General features: G+C 40.3%; 1 protein-coding gene across 1 annotated transcript in view; it reads right to left on the reverse strand.

Annotated features, from left to right (window-relative positions):
* The window catches only part of csmd2 (CUB and Sushi multiple domains 2), a 153,093-nt gene that overhangs the window by 77,361 nt on the left and 57,820 nt on the right, over positions 1-17,912 (reverse strand). The window contains exons 6-12 of the mRNA XM_058046312.2: positions 8,538-8,650; positions 5,894-5,971; positions 5,274-5,361; positions 5,063-5,187; positions 3,234-3,355; positions 1,544-1,647; positions 705-817 (exon numbers count right to left, since the gene is read on the reverse strand). Coding sequence (XP_057902295.2) covers positions 705-817; positions 1,544-1,647; positions 3,234-3,355; positions 5,063-5,187; positions 5,274-5,361; positions 5,894-5,971; positions 8,538-8,650 — 743 coding nt within the window. The remainder of the gene's footprint in view (positions 1-704; positions 818-1,543; positions 1,648-3,233; positions 3,356-5,062; positions 5,188-5,273; positions 5,362-5,893; positions 5,972-8,537; positions 8,651-17,912) is intronic.

Raw genomic sequence — 17,912 nt, forward strand, 5'->3', positions numbered from 1 at the left:
ATTTTGCCCATATCTGAACAAAAAAATGCATTTTTTTTACTTTGCTTTGACTTTTCTACATAAAAGTACCTGTGAATGGAAGTTAAAACGCATATGTTATATTACCCAATGATCTAATCAAACATAATGGAGCATGTTCGCATTTAGAAGTTTGCCGTATCGTGGAAGCACTAATGTTTAAATGGAAAGACTGAGGTCACCGCAGTATGAGCGAAGTGGGAATATGTGCACTGGAATGACTTTATTGGTAAATACAGTTGATAGGGTTTTGAGCACAAACAACTGAAGATGCAAATGAGTCTTTGGAAGGATTCAAAGCATATCTTCCCCTTCATTAAGTAGAACTCATTGTTTTAATTACACTTGCATACTGTTCCACTTTCCGGGTTATTTTTACAGATGGAAAATAAGCATCTGTGGGCCAGAGAGACGAGTTGCAATGCATCTAAAAGGTAAACATGCATATTGTTCATTCGCACAGAGAAATAAAAGACTTTCAAAGTGATTTTCACTTTTTGACCTGTTGTGTATACTGTAATACATGCAAAAACACAAACCAATCATTATATATTTTTTAAGCCTATATATAAATCCTTAGCCTTGGAAGATGGCCAACAAGCAAAAAACATTTAACGTTACTTTGTACAGCACGATCCAATTTTACAGCACAGAGAAAACATTCCCCCATCTCAACCAGCCCTTACCTTCATAAGACACCTTGAAGCCCAGAGAGCCACTCGTGTCGTCTGTTTTGAAATTGAGCCACATCTGGTGACTGGTGCTCACCACAAGGTCTGGAGTGGTAGTACCGGACAGGCTTTGAAAGAGAATAAACACAAATATACGTACATATTTATTCTAAGATGAAGTGTAGAGAAGCAAAATGTAAGGAACTTGTAAGGTGTTTCTAATTAGAGAGTTTTGTACAATTCTAGTCTGAGGCAGAAAAAAAACCAAAACAAGCAATTCAAAACAATTGGAGATGAGTTAGTGGGAAAAGGAATCAAGATCAGTCAATGCCACAGAAGTAATTGAATCCAATTTGAATAGTAATTTCACCCAACTCTAATTAGTTAGGAATTCCAACACAGAATAAGTGATTAAGGGTTCTAATTTTAGCGATGGCACAGAGAAGGCGGTCGGAATATAAACGAGATGGTGTCTGATGACTGTCTTCTGGCAATTTCGTGAGTTCCAGTGAACCTGATATGTTAGGTGGGCTTCCATATGCAAAATGATAGTATGTATAAAAAAGGCACCATGGATGGCAATTATGATTCATGCTATAATGATTCACTCATTTGCTTTGATCGTCTTGAACAACGCTGTAGTGCTGTGGTTATTTCACACTGCATCAAGTGGTGGAAAAAACAGAATAACCGTGTTAATACAAAGTCTATGACAAAATGTGATTAAACAGAATACAAGGGATGACAATAAAATTGGAAGGCCACAAAGGCGTCAAGAGAGGCGACTAAATTAGTTTGCGAACAGACGGAGAAATCTTAAGTACTGAGAAATGGAGGTCAGTAGAGTCACTCACACATGAAAGATTGTCTTCTGGTCCCCCACCACCTCGCCGTCTCCCACTGTCAGCGTGTCGTAGCCTCGCTCCAGGTCAAAATCCTCAAAAGTCAGCTTGATCACCTAGACACCAGCCGTGACGGTGACAAGACAACCATAAATAACGGATGCTGGGACATACCTGAAAGATCTCTCGAGTCTTTCATCACATCTTTTCAACATTTGTCTGGCAAAGCTTTATTTAGACCTTTGAACTTTTAGTAAGACAACTCAAATCATTCATCAATGCATTCACTGCCATCTATCGTAAAATGAAGAAAAAAATCCACTTAACAATTTAGTCCATTTGCCCTGAACTGCATCGTTGACATCAGGTGTCTAAACAACGCACCGATGCCTTGCTGACTCACTGCCAGGGTATTTTTATTGAGCATGACTGCTAAATTACTCACCATGGGGGCAAAAATGATGCAGGTGCCAAAAATGTGATAGACGTGAAAAACACTACTGCATGTAAGTTGCGGGTTCGATCCTTCGTTTTTCTGTGATCATGTTGAAGTATCCTTGGGCAAGATACCGAACCCCTGATTGCTCCTGATGCTGCGCCATCAGTAGGTAAGTGTGCCAACTCTGTCAACGTGTGTCAATTGAAATACCATTTACTGTGTACAGGAAATAAATACAATAACTAAAACGATGGTACAGAGGTACCACTGTAAGCCCAAGAAAATGAGTTAGGTTGCCATACGGGTATTCTATTGTCTGATGGGAGGTCTCAGTGTGCCGCACTACAAACCCATGGCTTAAATGGTTATCCATATTTACTAAATGGACTCATTTAAATAATATTGCATGGTGATAAATATTGATAGTTAAATTAATAAAGACAACACCAACATTACTGAAAGATGAAATAACAAAAAAAGCAAAGCAAGGTCCACCTTAGTCATCCCGGTATTTTAAATTGGCTGCCCCTGACTTTGCACCACATTTTTTTTTTCAAATGTCTTCAGAGAGCTGAGAGAGTCTAATGAAAAAGCTTATATAAATGCAAATTACACTCAGTGCAATGTAAAATTCCCTGCCTAATGAACAATGGCCATAGAGGAAGAGACAAGATGGATGGTTTGTGGGTCGGATTCTTCGAAATCCACACCAGAAGTGTCAACCAAGGAATGTCCCGTACAAGCAACCGAAGTAAGAAATGCATGTCTCATGGCATAGATCATATGATATTTTGGTATTTTTAAAGTAACATTTCAAATATGCGGTATATAACATGATGTGATCATGCAGGGATAAAGGCTCAAGAACTAGTCTCGCCCCATTCGGGACACCACATAGTGTCATGTCTTCTTGCAGTACGTCGTAGGAAGACTGCAGACAGAGAGATTTCAGCAAAGCTGGCTGGGTGGCCTTCACGGTGGTTATAGCGCTTATCTTTCATGCTAAGAAAACCTCACCATCACTCTGTTCTCTGTTCTTACACCACAGGTATTTCTAATAACTCCATTTGTCTTTGACTGGCCTGTTTCCAATGTTATCTTATTTCCCTTATCTGTAATATTGCTCTACCAAAGAACCTGCACCATGTGGTGAATTGGCTTAAGAATAAATCAGGTGACGGTTTCCTCCTGAAGCTTGATTGCAGCTTAGTACATCACTTGACACACCCCAGGAATACGCATCCAATATTTATCGACTCCTACCTTAGACATGTCTGTCGCTGTGATGACCCAAGTGCAGTTGGCATTGTTGTCGTACTGGACCGGGTAGTTTGGGGATGTGATGACACCACCAGGGCCTTTTAGTTGACCACCACACATCGGAGCTAAAAAGGAAGAATATGTTAACTCAAGTGTCGTCTGCTGTGCAGTCTACTATCCTCCAATGGTGTTTAGACCTTAAAGGCATGCTCCTAAATTGGATTTCTCACAATCTTACTGGCACATCATCATCTGTTTTTACGGATTCAGACAAAGCTATGCACTCCATAAGAAGACCCTCGGGGCATTCTTGACCATATCGTTTCTATATGCTGATGCTACAGCTTTGCATTCTGTTTCCTACTGATGTCAAGTGGCAAAATGTGTAAACCAAAGGAGGAAAGGCAGTGTCGTTTTATGGGTCTGTGTAAAAACCTTGAAGCCCTGCCAAAGACTTCACTGAGATTTACGATGACAATCATAACTTTGAGATATAAAACTATGTGAAAGCTGCCAGACTGCCATCTCTCATGTCAGACACGAGTAAGATGCTTCCCTTCACAGTCGGGTTCTGTAAATGATGCTTCAAGCTCATCCTGATGCTGCAGTGGACAATTTACTGGTCCACCAGCAGATGTTAAATAAAGTTGAATGCCGCTTGCAAAATATTTAGCACCGACACCAGTGATACAGTGACTACAACAGATAGCTTGAACGATACTGTAGAATAACAATAATAATAATAATAACCGTGGACTCTAAACTGTGAACACTTTGAAGCGACGCATCCTTCAAAGGACAATGTGACTTTTCTTATCAGGGCCCGCGGGTGTCTGCATGCTGGAGCTGTTAAACGTCCTTTCAAATTAAAGCAGAATTTCAATGAGTGCTTGAAGGCAAGTGTGTGATTGTGTGTACCTAGAGTAACCTAAAATTAAGGGCCCTGATACCCTATAAAACTCCCAGCGAAAAAAGCTTAAGAAAGTTAAGGGCAATTAATATGAGTTGTTCTGACCCTGAGGGTGACCCCCATAAAAATAATACAGTGCAGAGGGACTGCAGCAGAGCAACCAGCAAAAGCGTAGCCAAAAAAAGAAAACGATAAACTTTTTTTTTTCATCCCATCCATATGCTAATGATAGCGCTGTTCATTGGAAGAATGACTAATGCTAAATTAAGATACAGATCTTCAATTATTCCTAATAATCATTTAAGCAAGTGAAGCAAGACAAAGGCTCCATACCGACGCTTTCATGAGGATGATGGAGAGGAACATTTTAAACAGGCATTTTTGCTAGTTCCATCAGTCATTGATGTTTTCTACATATATTATTTCTTTGCGACACTTTACTACAGTGTTTTGAGTCGCACATGGAGAAGATACAAACTCCATACAAAGATGCCAAATGAAGATTTAAACCCAGATCTTCCCAAACTGGCCAACATCCTGACCACTTGACCATATAATTACATTCGTCATGTGCGTCACGTTGTATTTAACTACTAATCATTTCTATTGTCTTGTGTGGCTAAAATCATATGGTCTTACTGAAACTAGAAACCCTCTTTTGTACGTACAATTAGTATCTCATGCGGATATAAAAGCCATTTCTACACACAAGACATCTGTTACCAAATGCCTGCAATCCTCAAGTGATGGAAGAAGGAAGCATTGCCAATCCCTGTGTATTATCTAAAATAATATACAGCAAAGACTCACACAAACCAGGTAACCTCAGTAACCAATATGAAGCAGGAAGAGGAGGTCATATGGTGTTGACCCCCCCAGTCCACCGTGTGCCAACACGGTCAAGCGCAGTGTCAACACTTGCCTCTGCAGATGGGCCGCTCGTCACTCCAGCCCACATAGCTGTCAGTCACTCTGAGACAGCTGATGCTCTTGGAGCCCTGCAGCTCGTAGCCCTCGTCGCAGGAGAAATGCACGGTGGCTCCGCGCCTGTAGCCGGATTCCATAGGCAGGAAGAAAAATGTCACGGATCTCTACTAACGCTGAAAGACTTTGCATGCGTTCTTTGTTTCTACCTGAAGTCTGAACCTTTTCTTTTGCCACGATCTGGGATGCCAGGGTCGGGACACATGTTGTGTCCTTGGGCCACACCCATTTGAGACACTACACACAAAAAATACAAATGGGAAAATAAGAAAATAAATGATTTCATTTTTCAATATATAAAAATTATATAAATAAAAATTGCTGTTCTGTATAAATGTTATCAAAATGCCGTTGGTGGTGGAAAGTCGACCTGGCATTTTTCCACCTTCTGATGTAATTTCAGACACGGGATGATGCCGACTGAAATGGTAATAATAGTTCAGACAAATACATCAAATAAGTCCTATTTTAATTTTAATCATTTAAATAAATGGCAAAAGTGGACTAGCAGCAGACAAGCTGCACTTTTTACTGGTCTTTACGCTTGTAAAACGGAACTTGTGCTGTCAAGAATGTCAACAAATATTATTCGCAGGCATGAAAATTGAAGTCCGACGAGCAGTGCCGAGCCTTTTCAGCCCCTTTTATTCTCTTGGAGTATTTCTGTAGATGGCATATGCAATATCAAATAGAAGTCATCTTGCCAATGATGAACAAAGACTTACTTATCTCACTGATCACTTATGAGGAGTTCTTTTTCGTGACTTACACACTGATAGTTTGTGGTAGTTGTCTTTGGTCGGCAACATCTTTACACCTCGGGACTTCAGTTCAGTCATCTTCTTGACTGGGGGAGGAAAAACAAAACAGCACAGTAAGTAAGTAAGTTTTATTTATATAGCACCTTTCTCAGACAAAAGTCGCAAAGTGCTTCACAAAAGGCAAAACACAGGGTTAAAATACACATAAAAAATACAATAAAACAATGTACAATAAAAATAGACATAAAACAGTACATAAAAACAGTATACAATAAAATAGACATAAATATATGATGGTCATAGTACCCTAAATCTACTGAGCTGGGTATGCCTGCAAAAACAAGTGAGTTTTAAGGTTACTCTTAAATGCATCGACAGAGTCAAGCGAACGTAGGGAGGGTGGAAGGTCATTCCAAAGCCTCGGCGCAACAACCTGAAAAGTCCTAAAACGACTACGAGGGACCATGAGTAAATTTTGATCTGACGATCTCAGCCTCCGAGAGGGGGTATAGGGACGTAACAAGTCTCGTATGTAGACAGGGGCCTGGCCGTGCAAGGCTCTAAAAGTGAGCACCAGGATTTTAAAATTCACACGGAATCAGACAGGGAGCCAATGGAGAGCTTTCAGAATCGGCCTGATGTGAGCCCTTCTGTTGCATCGGGTCAATAACCGCGCAGCAGAATTTTGAACCTGTTGCAGACGAGACAACTCTTTTTTGTTTAGACAAGAAAACAAACTATTACAGCTCAACAATGCAGAATTGACTATAATATTGTAACATGCTTAAATATTACATCCGATTAAAGTAATCCCTCACCACGTTGTGCTTAAAACAACAAGCATCACACTTGATCGTCGGAAAAACAGGCTTTTATTGCAGGTCTGAATTATCTCACCACAGGCACATTTCCTAACGCAGGCTACTATAGCAGTTGTACCCCATGCTAAGCTAACACAACACTGAGCTCCCAATGTCACTTACCTCCCCTTGCACTCAAACTTTTAAAGCTACACACACAAGCATGGGTGCCCTTATGCCTACTATGGCGGGTAACAGCAGTGTAAAAGTGGCTGTAGGGTTGTTATTTCATGTCTAGAGGGCTTTAATTAAAAAAATGACATATTTAGAAGGTCGTAAACAGGTTTTCTGTGTTTATGAAAATATTTGCTTTATAAATAAGGAATTGTACTTATTTAGTCAGGTCTGAAAATCAATAAATTAGAGATTGTGAAGAGGAAGAGGGTCACCATTTCATGAATTGAGAAAAATAAATAGCCATCACCTGAGTGAATATTTATAGAACAATTTCAACAAACGACATCTCAGCTCGCTTTTACGCTAATTCGGTTTGATTACTTTGTCAGTTCCTGACAGTTAACTGTTTTCATCTGCTTTGCTCACTTTCTCGTTCGATAGAATTCAAAGCAATTATGCTGGCATGTCGGTACGTCATCTTATTATGGCAAAGAAGCTTGTTTCTGATGTGGCTGACTACTAAAAAAAAAAAAAAAAAAACTGAAAGAAGAGGGAAAAAAAACGAAGGAGTATCATCACGAGATCTTAGCTACCAGCAGGTAATAAAAGGGTTTACTGAAAGCTTGCTGTGGCATTATGGCAAGTGTCACCATGAGAATGGCCAGTGGGGATAAGAAATGGGGATATGTGAGTTTAATCTAATTAAAGTATTAAGTCTCCAATTTCTTTCTGATCTTCCAAACAAATGTACGGTATCTACTGTATACGTGGACCTGTAATCCCTCAGGATTGCTACCTTTCCATTACTTATTCTATGGTATACTATATTGCTCCCCTGCTTCCTTTCTTATTTGTCTGTCTTCCCCCCGCTGTCTCTGAAGCACAGACAACCTTAGAGAGCAACCTTTTTTTGCTGGAGGAATAATCTGTTTTTCCCCAGATCATCCCTTCTCAGAGTTGGCCCTTGAACCTAAACAGTAACAGCAAAAGAAATTGAAGCGGCACTGGGAAGAATTTTATTTGGGCATCAACGTCCAGGCCAGAAAAGACGGTTCCCTTGAAGAGCCAAAATTCCCATTACTTGTCACTGCAGTCCTACATGTCACTGGTGTGAATGTGTGAGTGACAAGCAGAAAAGCTCAGACTGCATTGCTTTTCATGTCACCCTGAATATAAGATGACTATTTCTCATACATATACATACGTCTTATATTATTTGGGTGACTAATAAAATGACTTTGTTCATTTGTGCTAAAAGCCATAACAAATCTTGTCACTTTTCCTCCACTGGGCTTGAAATCATCTTCTCCGTTCAGTGTCATCTTGAGAGTGGAACAAAATGAAAAGTAAGGTCATTAACATTTTATTTCCCTGGGAACAGGATTGTGCTCAGCAGATTTCATGGCAAACGCCCTCTTATATTTTAAATTATCTTTTGACACAAGTTCGCAGGTTCAGATTTTGTGCTTGTGGGTGAAGCGGTCCAAAAATGCAAAGCGTAAGTGCTTCATCTCTGGAGGGCAACTGTTGCAGAGTTCACTGCATCAGTACTGATTTGAATCTCCTTTTGATTTCCTCCATATGCAGGTTTTTGGTTGGATTTTGGCACTTGGGCAAAGATGCAGATAGAAATCAATTTGCATAATTCTTTTGACATGGTCCATCTTATCCTTACCTTGGTACTGGGCACTGAAACCTTTCATCTTATGGTTGCCATCTGATGTAAAATGCAGACGAAGCCAGTTCTTGCTGCTAATAATGGGTGAGGGAAGGTTGGGGCCGGTGAACCTGTAAGCACAGAGAGAGAGAACAGATCTAAGTACAGTGGATTATTAGGATGGGAGCATTTTAGCATGCAAATGTGAAGTTAAGAGATTGCACACGGCAGACATATTAGTTAGTACATCCTGTGCACCATAATGGCTTTCAAGGAAAGGCCTATTTCGCAAAAACACTTAAACTACGTCTGGTAATCTTGTTTTTTTATCTAAAATCAAGAAGCCCATCTTTTATTATGTTGTATTCTATTCTAAGTGGCCACAATGCAAAAACACAGTCTATCAAAATATCCCTGAAGGCACTGAAATGGTAGGAATGATTAGGATTAACAAGGCTGTATGCATATATAGACGGAAATGTTAATGTGAAACAAATTAAAAAACTGTTGGCCAACCAAAAAAAAAACATGACTAGCATTGACAATTGCAGGGACAAGGCACTTAATTCCCAGGCTTTGGAAAAGTAAATGCATATCATACTTCACAAACACTTAATGTGTCCCCTGATTTGTATGTTAATGAGAGTTCTTGCTTACAAGGCACTTGCGCAGTTGTTAAAGGCAAAGTCATTTGAGGAGACGGTGGGGTTTTTATCATAGGACACAGTAACACAAGTGATGCTACAAATGACCTCCTAAAATTGATGGGGCTAGTGTGATATATTCGGTGCGGAACATGCATAGCTAAATCTACACGGTGAAGCTTTTGCTGCAACAGTAAAGCTATCCTAAACACACATACTGCACTCATGTATTAAAATCATTCCAGATTTTATACCTTACCCCTTTTTCACACAACCCAGACGTCTGAGAGTGAAGGGGACTACAGGGAGCACCAAATTCAGTGCGGAGCAGACTGACGGAGGTCTTATGAAGGGTGTTGTGGCCGATTCTATGGTTCCTTTGCACCTTGCCGTATTAGTTTATTATTGTCTTGATAGTGTGGCACTAAATCAGTTTTCCGTTGCTTGGGCCCAAAGTGCTACTTTTTAATGAGCTTTTTTCCCAGTGAAATGTGCTTTGGCCATGGCAAGATGAAAGGGGTGAATGTTTTTGACTGGAGTGTGATATTGTACATATCCCATGATGTGATGCGACTCATTAGGGGTGTTTTTAATGCATATAGTTGACTTTCTCTGGTCTGAATCAGTTGATGGCATCGACAACTTAGTCTGGTTCTTTCCATGATGTAAAAATGTCACAAAACAATGCATGGCCCACTTTTTTGCCCATATTTTTTGAAAGAATATTACGATGATCACATGAACATTGCTGCCTCACGATTGAAAATGTCAGTAGTTGTCATTAATGTTACACTGATAACACATACAGTGCATCCGGAAAGTATTCACAGCGCTTCACTTTTTCTACATTTTGTCATGTTACAGCCTCATTTCAAACTGAATTAAATTAATCTCTTACCTCAAAATTCTACACAAAATACTCCATTATGACAATGTGAAAAAAGTTTTTTTGACATGTTTTGAATTTATTAAAAATAGAAAACAAAAAAAATCACATTTACATAAGTATTCACAGCCTTTGCTTAATACTTTGTTGATCCACCTTTGGCAGCAATTACAGCCTCAAGTCTTTTTGAATATGATCCCACAAGTTTAGCACACCTATCTTTAGGCAGTTTTGCCCATTTTTCTTTGCAATAAGTCTCAAGCTCCATCAGGTTGGATGGGAGACGTCTGTGCACAGCCATTTTCAGATCTCTCAAGAGATGTTCGATCGGATTCAAGTCTGGACTCTGGCTGGGCCACTCCAGGACATTCACGGAGTGGTTCTGAAGCCAATCTTTTGAGATCTTGGCTGTGTGTATGTCTACTGTCTATATGGTCAAGGTACATGACCAGTCTACTGACGTCAAGAGCGCTCTGGAGCAGGTTTTCATCCAGGATATCTCTATATATTGCTGCATTCATTTTTCCTTCTATCCTGACTAGTCTGCCAGTTCCTGCTGCTGAAAAACATCCCCACAGCATGATGCTGCCACCACCATGCTTCACTGTAGGGATGGTATTGGCCTGGTGATGAGCAGTGCCTGGTTTCCTCCAAACATGGCGTCTGGCATTCACACCAAAGAGTTCAATCTTTGTCTCATCAGACCAGAGAATTTTGTTTCTCATGGTCTGAGAGTCATTCAGGTGCTTTTTGGCAAATTCCAGACGGGCTGCCATGTTCCTTTTACTAAGGAGTGGCTTTCGTCTGGCCACTCTACCATACAGGCCTGATTGGTAGATTGCTGCAGAGATGGTTGTCCTTCTCGAAGGCTCTCCTCTCTCCACAGAGGAACGCTGGAGCTCTGACCATCGGGGCCTTGGTCACCTCCCTGACTAAGGCCCTTCTTCCCCGATCGCTCAGTTTAGAAGGCCGGCCAGCTCTAGGAAGAGTCCTGGTGGTTCCAAACGTCTTCCATTTACGAATAATGGAGGCCACTGTGCTCATTGGGACCTTCAAAGCAGCAGACATTTTTCTGTATCCTTCCCCAGATTTGTGCCTCAAGACAATCCTGTCTCGCAGGTCTACAGACAGTTCTTTTGACTTCATGCTTGGTGTTTGTGCTCTGACATGCACAGTAAACTGTGGGACCTTATATAGACAGTTATTATATTTCCAAATCATGTCCAATCAACTGAATTTACTGCAGGTGGACTCCAATTAAGCTGTAGAAAGATCTCAAGGATGATCAGTGGAAAAAAGATGCACCTGAGCTCAATTTAGGCTGTGAATACTTATGTAAATGTGATTTTTTGTTTTCTATTTTTAATAAATTCAAAACATGTCAAAAAAAACTTTTTTCACATTGTCATAATGGAGTATTTTTTGTAGAATTGTGGTAAGAGGTAAGAGATTAATTTATTTCAGTTTGGAATGAGGCTGTAACATGACAAAATATAGAAAAAGTGAAGCGCTGTGAATACTTTCCGGATGCATTGTATTTTAGATTACATTACCTTCACAATGCATGGAGCCATTGCATGTCTGACATGAAATAGTAAAAAGACGTTCTCCCCCCATTCCCTGTGGAAGTGGTACAGTTTTGGCATCTTACCTTGTCATTCTCCCCCACGTTGTTCGAAGCTAACTAGTAATCTCTTTTATCCATGCAGCAAACCCATAGCCTGCACATTACTGTCAGATATTGAAATACATATTTCAAAATATGCAAATAGCCCATGCCCATCGGTGCGCACAGACCCATCCACACCTTTGCTATGCTGTGAATGGGAGGTGAAGCGAAAAGGAAAGACCACATGTCCGTTTCTCTCCAAGCAGGAGCGATAGAACGGAGAGATTGAATTGAGACTTGTCATCCTGGTGCTGTGTCGGTGCCCCCATAGAAGTATGTGAAGAGGATGGTTAATACAGGTCTTCATTTTTCACAATTTTTCTGCTCATTCAGCTTGCCTTATAGTGACTTTTGCGACCACGCCCCCCCAGTTCATGATGTATCTGTGTATAATTTATGGCGGATTAATGTGAATGCCGGTGCATGTCATTCAAATAATTTGCTCCCATAGAAATGAAGGATAATTTGATTAAAACAGACCCAAGAGTGAAGCACCCTGTGAATGCCTTTCATTATTGTGCACAAAGACAACCTTTCATACGATGGAAAATGTGATGTCATCTGTTCTGTATTCCAGGGGCGAGACTCATGTATGCATAATGACAAATGGGTGCAGTTTCGGTGTCAGAGGTGATCGGCTTCACAGCAGGATCAAACATGTTAAATCACCGTTTTCGGGCATGATCGCATCGGCGTATGCCATCTAATGAACACAGCTCATGTTCACATGTGGGTGTTTCCACGGTTAGTTAAGTCGAGGGACATTCTGGAGAGGAGGGGAGAAAAACGTCCCTTGTAATTGCAGCCACTTTGGAAAGATCAATCAGGAGTCTGCTCTGTATGCAGGTCTGTACAGTGGAGTGAGGGTCACAGTGACTTTAAAGCCCAAACTAAACTTTCAGCATTTTAATGATGCGGATTATTGCACGGGCTGCTTTAATCCACATGTACAGCACACACATATGAGCAAACACTGCTTTTCGAGACATATCAATGCTCCATCCGAGGTAATCACCGTGAAAGTCCAGAAGGGCAGTATCCGAGTGTTGGCTTTGACCTTCACTGTACACCGGGGCTTTGTGTACTCCACATAAAACAGAACACCAATACAGGTCTTCTAGTTCTTGAAACACCCATCCCTCAAGACATAGAAACCATCAACCTTTACCATAGTATGAAACAAGGCCTTCAGGGCCGTTATGTCTCAGGTAAGGGAGTTTCAAGCCGCCCTCCTTTCCTTTACCTCCCTGGTCTAACAGTACCAAAATATCCGTTCTTCTATTTCTGTGCCTTCTGTATAATTTACTGGAAGAATTCTGCTCCCAGCAGGGAATATTGTTAAACCTTCTAAGGGAACCCCATCAACTTTTTCCCCAACTAATTTTCTGACTTCATAGAAAATACAATGTGGACACTGATTGAAAGAAATGTATCTTTGCGGGAATAACACGTCATTGCGGCACTCTCTGTTTTTTTCTTCCACTCGTCTTCAACCATAACATGGGCATTAAATCCTTATAATACCACCATACTGGGCTGCATCTATGTTGCAATAGTAGTGGCTTCGTCATGCTTGTATCAATATATGTATACTATATATGTTCACATAAATATCCGCTAAAAGCAGAAGAAAATCAATTTTAGCAAAACAGACGGCAATTAAAACCACCAGCAATTAAATGTGAAAATGTCAAAAACAAGTAAGTAGGCTGGGAACAGCATATGCCATAAATCAATCTATTGCACAAAACACGAATGTGGCAGACTTTGGCAGTGTTTGAAAGCTAACTACAGCACAAGTATCATTCCTCAACCAGTAAAAGTCACTTATTAACAGCATCGGTTACACTTACAGAGTCTCGCTTTTATTTAATATCAAAATCATCTATATATAATTGTATTGAAGATGCAGAACTATGTTACATATATTTTCCCAGCAAAATGGCCCTCTTTAGTCCAGGGTTTGTGAGGATAAAGTAGCTGATAAAAGCCAAACACGGTTGTAAGGATAAATATATTTCCTAGTCTAAGCAGTTAAAAACACACTTCCTTCCTACAGTCTGCAAAGGAGCAGGGATGGGCCAGAAACATAAACCTAAGGGTCTCAATGCACGCTAGTAGAAAATTCAATGCCACTTGTTCAACAATTGATCTGTCTGCCAGTGAGATTCATGACTTGGCCTCAGAATGTCTTAATAGGGAGGCAAAGGACTGAGCTATGCTGTTTACCGCAAGTGAACCATGAATGCTGAAACCATAAAGGGTCTGGTGGCCCAGTTTAATGAGTCTTTTAATTCAATACACAACAATATACCTGGATATGTTGTTACTGGGAGACCTGAGCTGCGTCAAAGCATTTTCTATACCGCTGATCCTCAGTAGGGGTGCAAGGGTATGCCGGAGCCTATCCCAGTTGACTTTGGCAGGGTACAACCTGGATTGGTGGCCAGCCAATCACAGGGTACATATAGACAAACAACTACTCACATTCATACCTATGGACAATTTGGCGGCTGTGTCAAAGCATACAAATCCATAGTCGACAGTAGTTTGGTGAGTCGCAACCTGACAATGCACACAAATCACCAGGACATCTTTCAAAACACAAAGCAGCTTCTGAAGAGCAGAAATTAAAAAAAAAAAAAAACTCCAAGGTCACTCTTGAAAGAAGAAATGACAATCACAAAGCTCTCCTTTTATGTCCATCAAACACAAGTCTAAACGAATTTAAGTGAGTTTTCAAGGACTGATTGCGGCATCGTGGCCCTTCTATTTAACTGACGGCTTATCAAAAACAAACAAATGTTGGGAGAGAGGCGACACAACATGCAATGAAAAGATATGCAAAGAGGCACAGCAAACATACAGATCAAAATTGTAAAAATGCTCAAGGTTAATGCGGCGTTTGCCTTGTGTGTAGATGTCAAAAGTTGCACAGTTTGCTCTACAATGACAAAATGTCCAAGTGTTTTTATGAACAAAAAAAAAAGCAACCAATGTCTTTGTCTTTGCTATGACCCTAATTTGGCATTGTTATCAGTCATTGGTAGACACGTTTTATTAAACCTGTTTCCTAATTTGAATGTAATCATCTCCCAAATACACTCCCCCTACTATCACATGTACTCTAGATGTGACCATCATTTAGAAAATAACTTAAAACAAGCAATGGAGACAATAAACTCATTAGGAAAATGTTTACTGGGGTAATACATCAAGTGTGAAGTTGGGTTACTGTTTTCGCTTCAAATAAATTGAGTTGTTCCTTGCCAGTAAATTTAAAAAAGACCTAAATTGGGATGGAGTGATGATGAACTACTTCCATATACATTGCATGTAAGGCAAGTGATGAGTGACGACTACTGGACTATCTGTTCAAAAAAAGATACTAAGTTTCCTGCGGTCATTAAATGTGTGCATGATTTCACAACAAGCCATTAGCAACAGTAACTTACTGACATTCATAAAACTAAATGGCATATAAAACTCTGTTGCCACACAATCTGCTCTTGTGCACTTTTTATAATGGAAGCTGCAAATATTGCAGAGTCAGAACTTTGCCTTTAAAAGAATAAGCACTGACAAGGAGCCCACGTATTAAAGGCTAGTACAATATATAAAGGTCAAAATAATGCATAAAGAAAGCTAATTAAGTTCAAGTCTGAGCATTATACAAAGTAATAGCAACCAGTAAATCCGTTGAGATTTATTTTCAAGAGCTATTGAGAGAAATTAGAGCTTCATACTGCACTTCTCATCACCGAAACAAGATGGTCTTTCCCCCACAACAGTTGGTCTCCATCTGCAGGGAAAGAGTGCGTGAAAAGAAGTGAAGGGATAATCAATTTCAAATAGGCACTTTTATTGTCCGAAAGTGCTTATAATTGAACATTTACATTCTCAAAAGTCGGACGTAATTTAGGGATTTATCTCAGATGCAACCCACTTGCGTTAGCAGTATTTTAAATCACACACGCACATCCTTAACTGCTATTATAACTCAAATCATCCCACATAGCTTTTAACTGTGCTTCCTTAATCAATTGCAACTAAGCATTCCTATCAAATAATCTTCCTTCAAACTAAGTGGTTGGAATAAAGCAATGGACTGACAACTAATGCAGATCAAGAGCTGCTTTTTAAAACACTTTTTAATCAATAAACTGTATATTTGTTGTACAGCTCTCCTATCATCTTCACTGGGACATAAAAGGTATCATTTATGCTCTTTTAATCATACCTGAACACTTTCTCTTTCAAAACTAATTGTCTGTGGCTCAAAGCCGTGATGTGATTTGAGGCCGATCATCCCACTCGGGCTCTTTTTATCCTCACCAAGGACACAGTGGAGTTTTGTTTGCTTTTTTACTGGACCGTCAGTCAACTGTTTGGGAGCAGGATTAGGCAGAAACCACTGAGCGGATTTTCACCAAACTTAGTGGACGGGTTGTGATCCATAGAAAAACATGTTAAATGAATTTGGAGTTGATGCTTTTAGTTTTGCATTGTTTAGAAAGGAATATAATCTCTTATTCATTCCACTTGAATTTAGAGTTTTAACGAGTAGTAAAGACTCAATTGAATCTTACAAGATTTGAGACAAGCACAACACAAAGATGTTGCAATGCACAGACTGACTAGGTAGATATCTTCACATCACCTTTTTCAATAGACAACAAAAGAGCTTTTATGGGAACTGAGTAAAATGAATGGGAAAAAAAACAGCCGTAAGGCAGCAAGGTCCTGCTTGGGAAATGAGCCAATGGACAAGAAGAGTGTAATTTGTCAAAGCCCCCGAAGGTGTGAGGGATAAGGCTTTTTGCATTAGCATGATTATACAGCAGATCCAGGACATGAAGACAAATAGCAAATCAAAATGTTACATTGTATTGATCATTGCAGCCACAAGGGCCGGGGGGAAATTTCATCTAAAGCTATGTTGTCTTGCCTTGAGGAAAATTATCAAGTCAATATAGTAACTCAACTCAAGCTTTTGAAGCTGTCAAGACAGATTGTCTTATATTTGGGGTCTACAGATTGATTAAAGTCGCAAAAAAAAAAAACGTTTTCCTAAGCGAGTCAGAGCATTTCCTCCTGTCACTCACACACACCAGTGACCTGAAGACACAGAGACTCGCTCCAAAAGTGTCTCAAAAGTTGGCCAAGGTAAACAAAGGATTTATGATCCAGCCATCAATTCTTTCTTTTGCCCACTTACCCAGGTCGGGGGTGCTGGGGAAACGATCTGAGCTGGTGTCCATCTGGGGGACCTTAAGGCTTTCTCATTCCAGCTGTGAGACACAATCGTTCCTGCGTGTCCTCGGATCTACCACGGGGCCTCCACCTGGCTAGGCATGCCCACAATACTCGAGCTGCCTCACCGGCTTCTCTTGATGTAGGATCTCTCAATCACTACCCAAAATTCATGGCTATACATAGGAAATGTAGAAACACATCAAGCAAGGTAAATCAAGAGCGTTACCTTCTGGCTTAGCTCTAGGAGTTATGATGACTATTTGAATTTTATTAAACCGTTTTGCTTAAAACGTATTAAAACGTATTGAGTTTGTGTCAAGTGCTGAAAATCAAAGTTTGGTCAAACCAATGCATTAAAGATGCATGCAATCGCAATTTTATACATTGGAAGTCTAATAATAATAATAATAAGTATAATTTCACATCTTATTTGATACAGATTCATCATAAAGCCAGGGTCTCCTCATGACTTTAACTGATGACCTTTCCAGGATAGATCTAACTTGAGCTCTCACTGACATGCATGCAAACATGGAGTGACAACTTTCGTCATGGCGTGCAGTGATGAACGAGGAGGACTCACGCAAGAGAGCAGCAGCTTCCCGCTGAATGAGTCATCCAGGTAGCAAGAAATGCCCAAGCTTGATCACGACCTGAACCCCCCACCGCCCCTCCAGTGTCCACCCACTTATTCGAGAGCACTGTGGAGTTTTCGTTTAATTGGTTTTGAGGTCACAGACAAAAGCCCTCCTGTTGTTCATGCATTCACTTTCATCCTGAGGCATTAACGGAAAAAGTATGCGATGCACAAAAGATAGACAATCCCTTAGCTGGGTTGTGTTCACTGGCCCTTTGTCTGACTTTCACAGTGGGCTTTAATGAGATTAACTTTGTTCTCCTTTTTTGCCATCATTCTCTACAATTCCTCCCTGTCATTT

This window comes from Doryrhamphus excisus, linkage group LG7, assembly GCF_037039965.1.
Source record: "Doryrhamphus excisus strain RoL-2023G ecotype Guam linkage group LG7, RoL_Dexc_Guam_v1.1, whole genome shotgun sequence".
NCBI lineage: Eukaryota > Metazoa > Chordata > Actinopteri > Syngnathiformes > Syngnathidae > Doryrhamphus > Doryrhamphus excisus.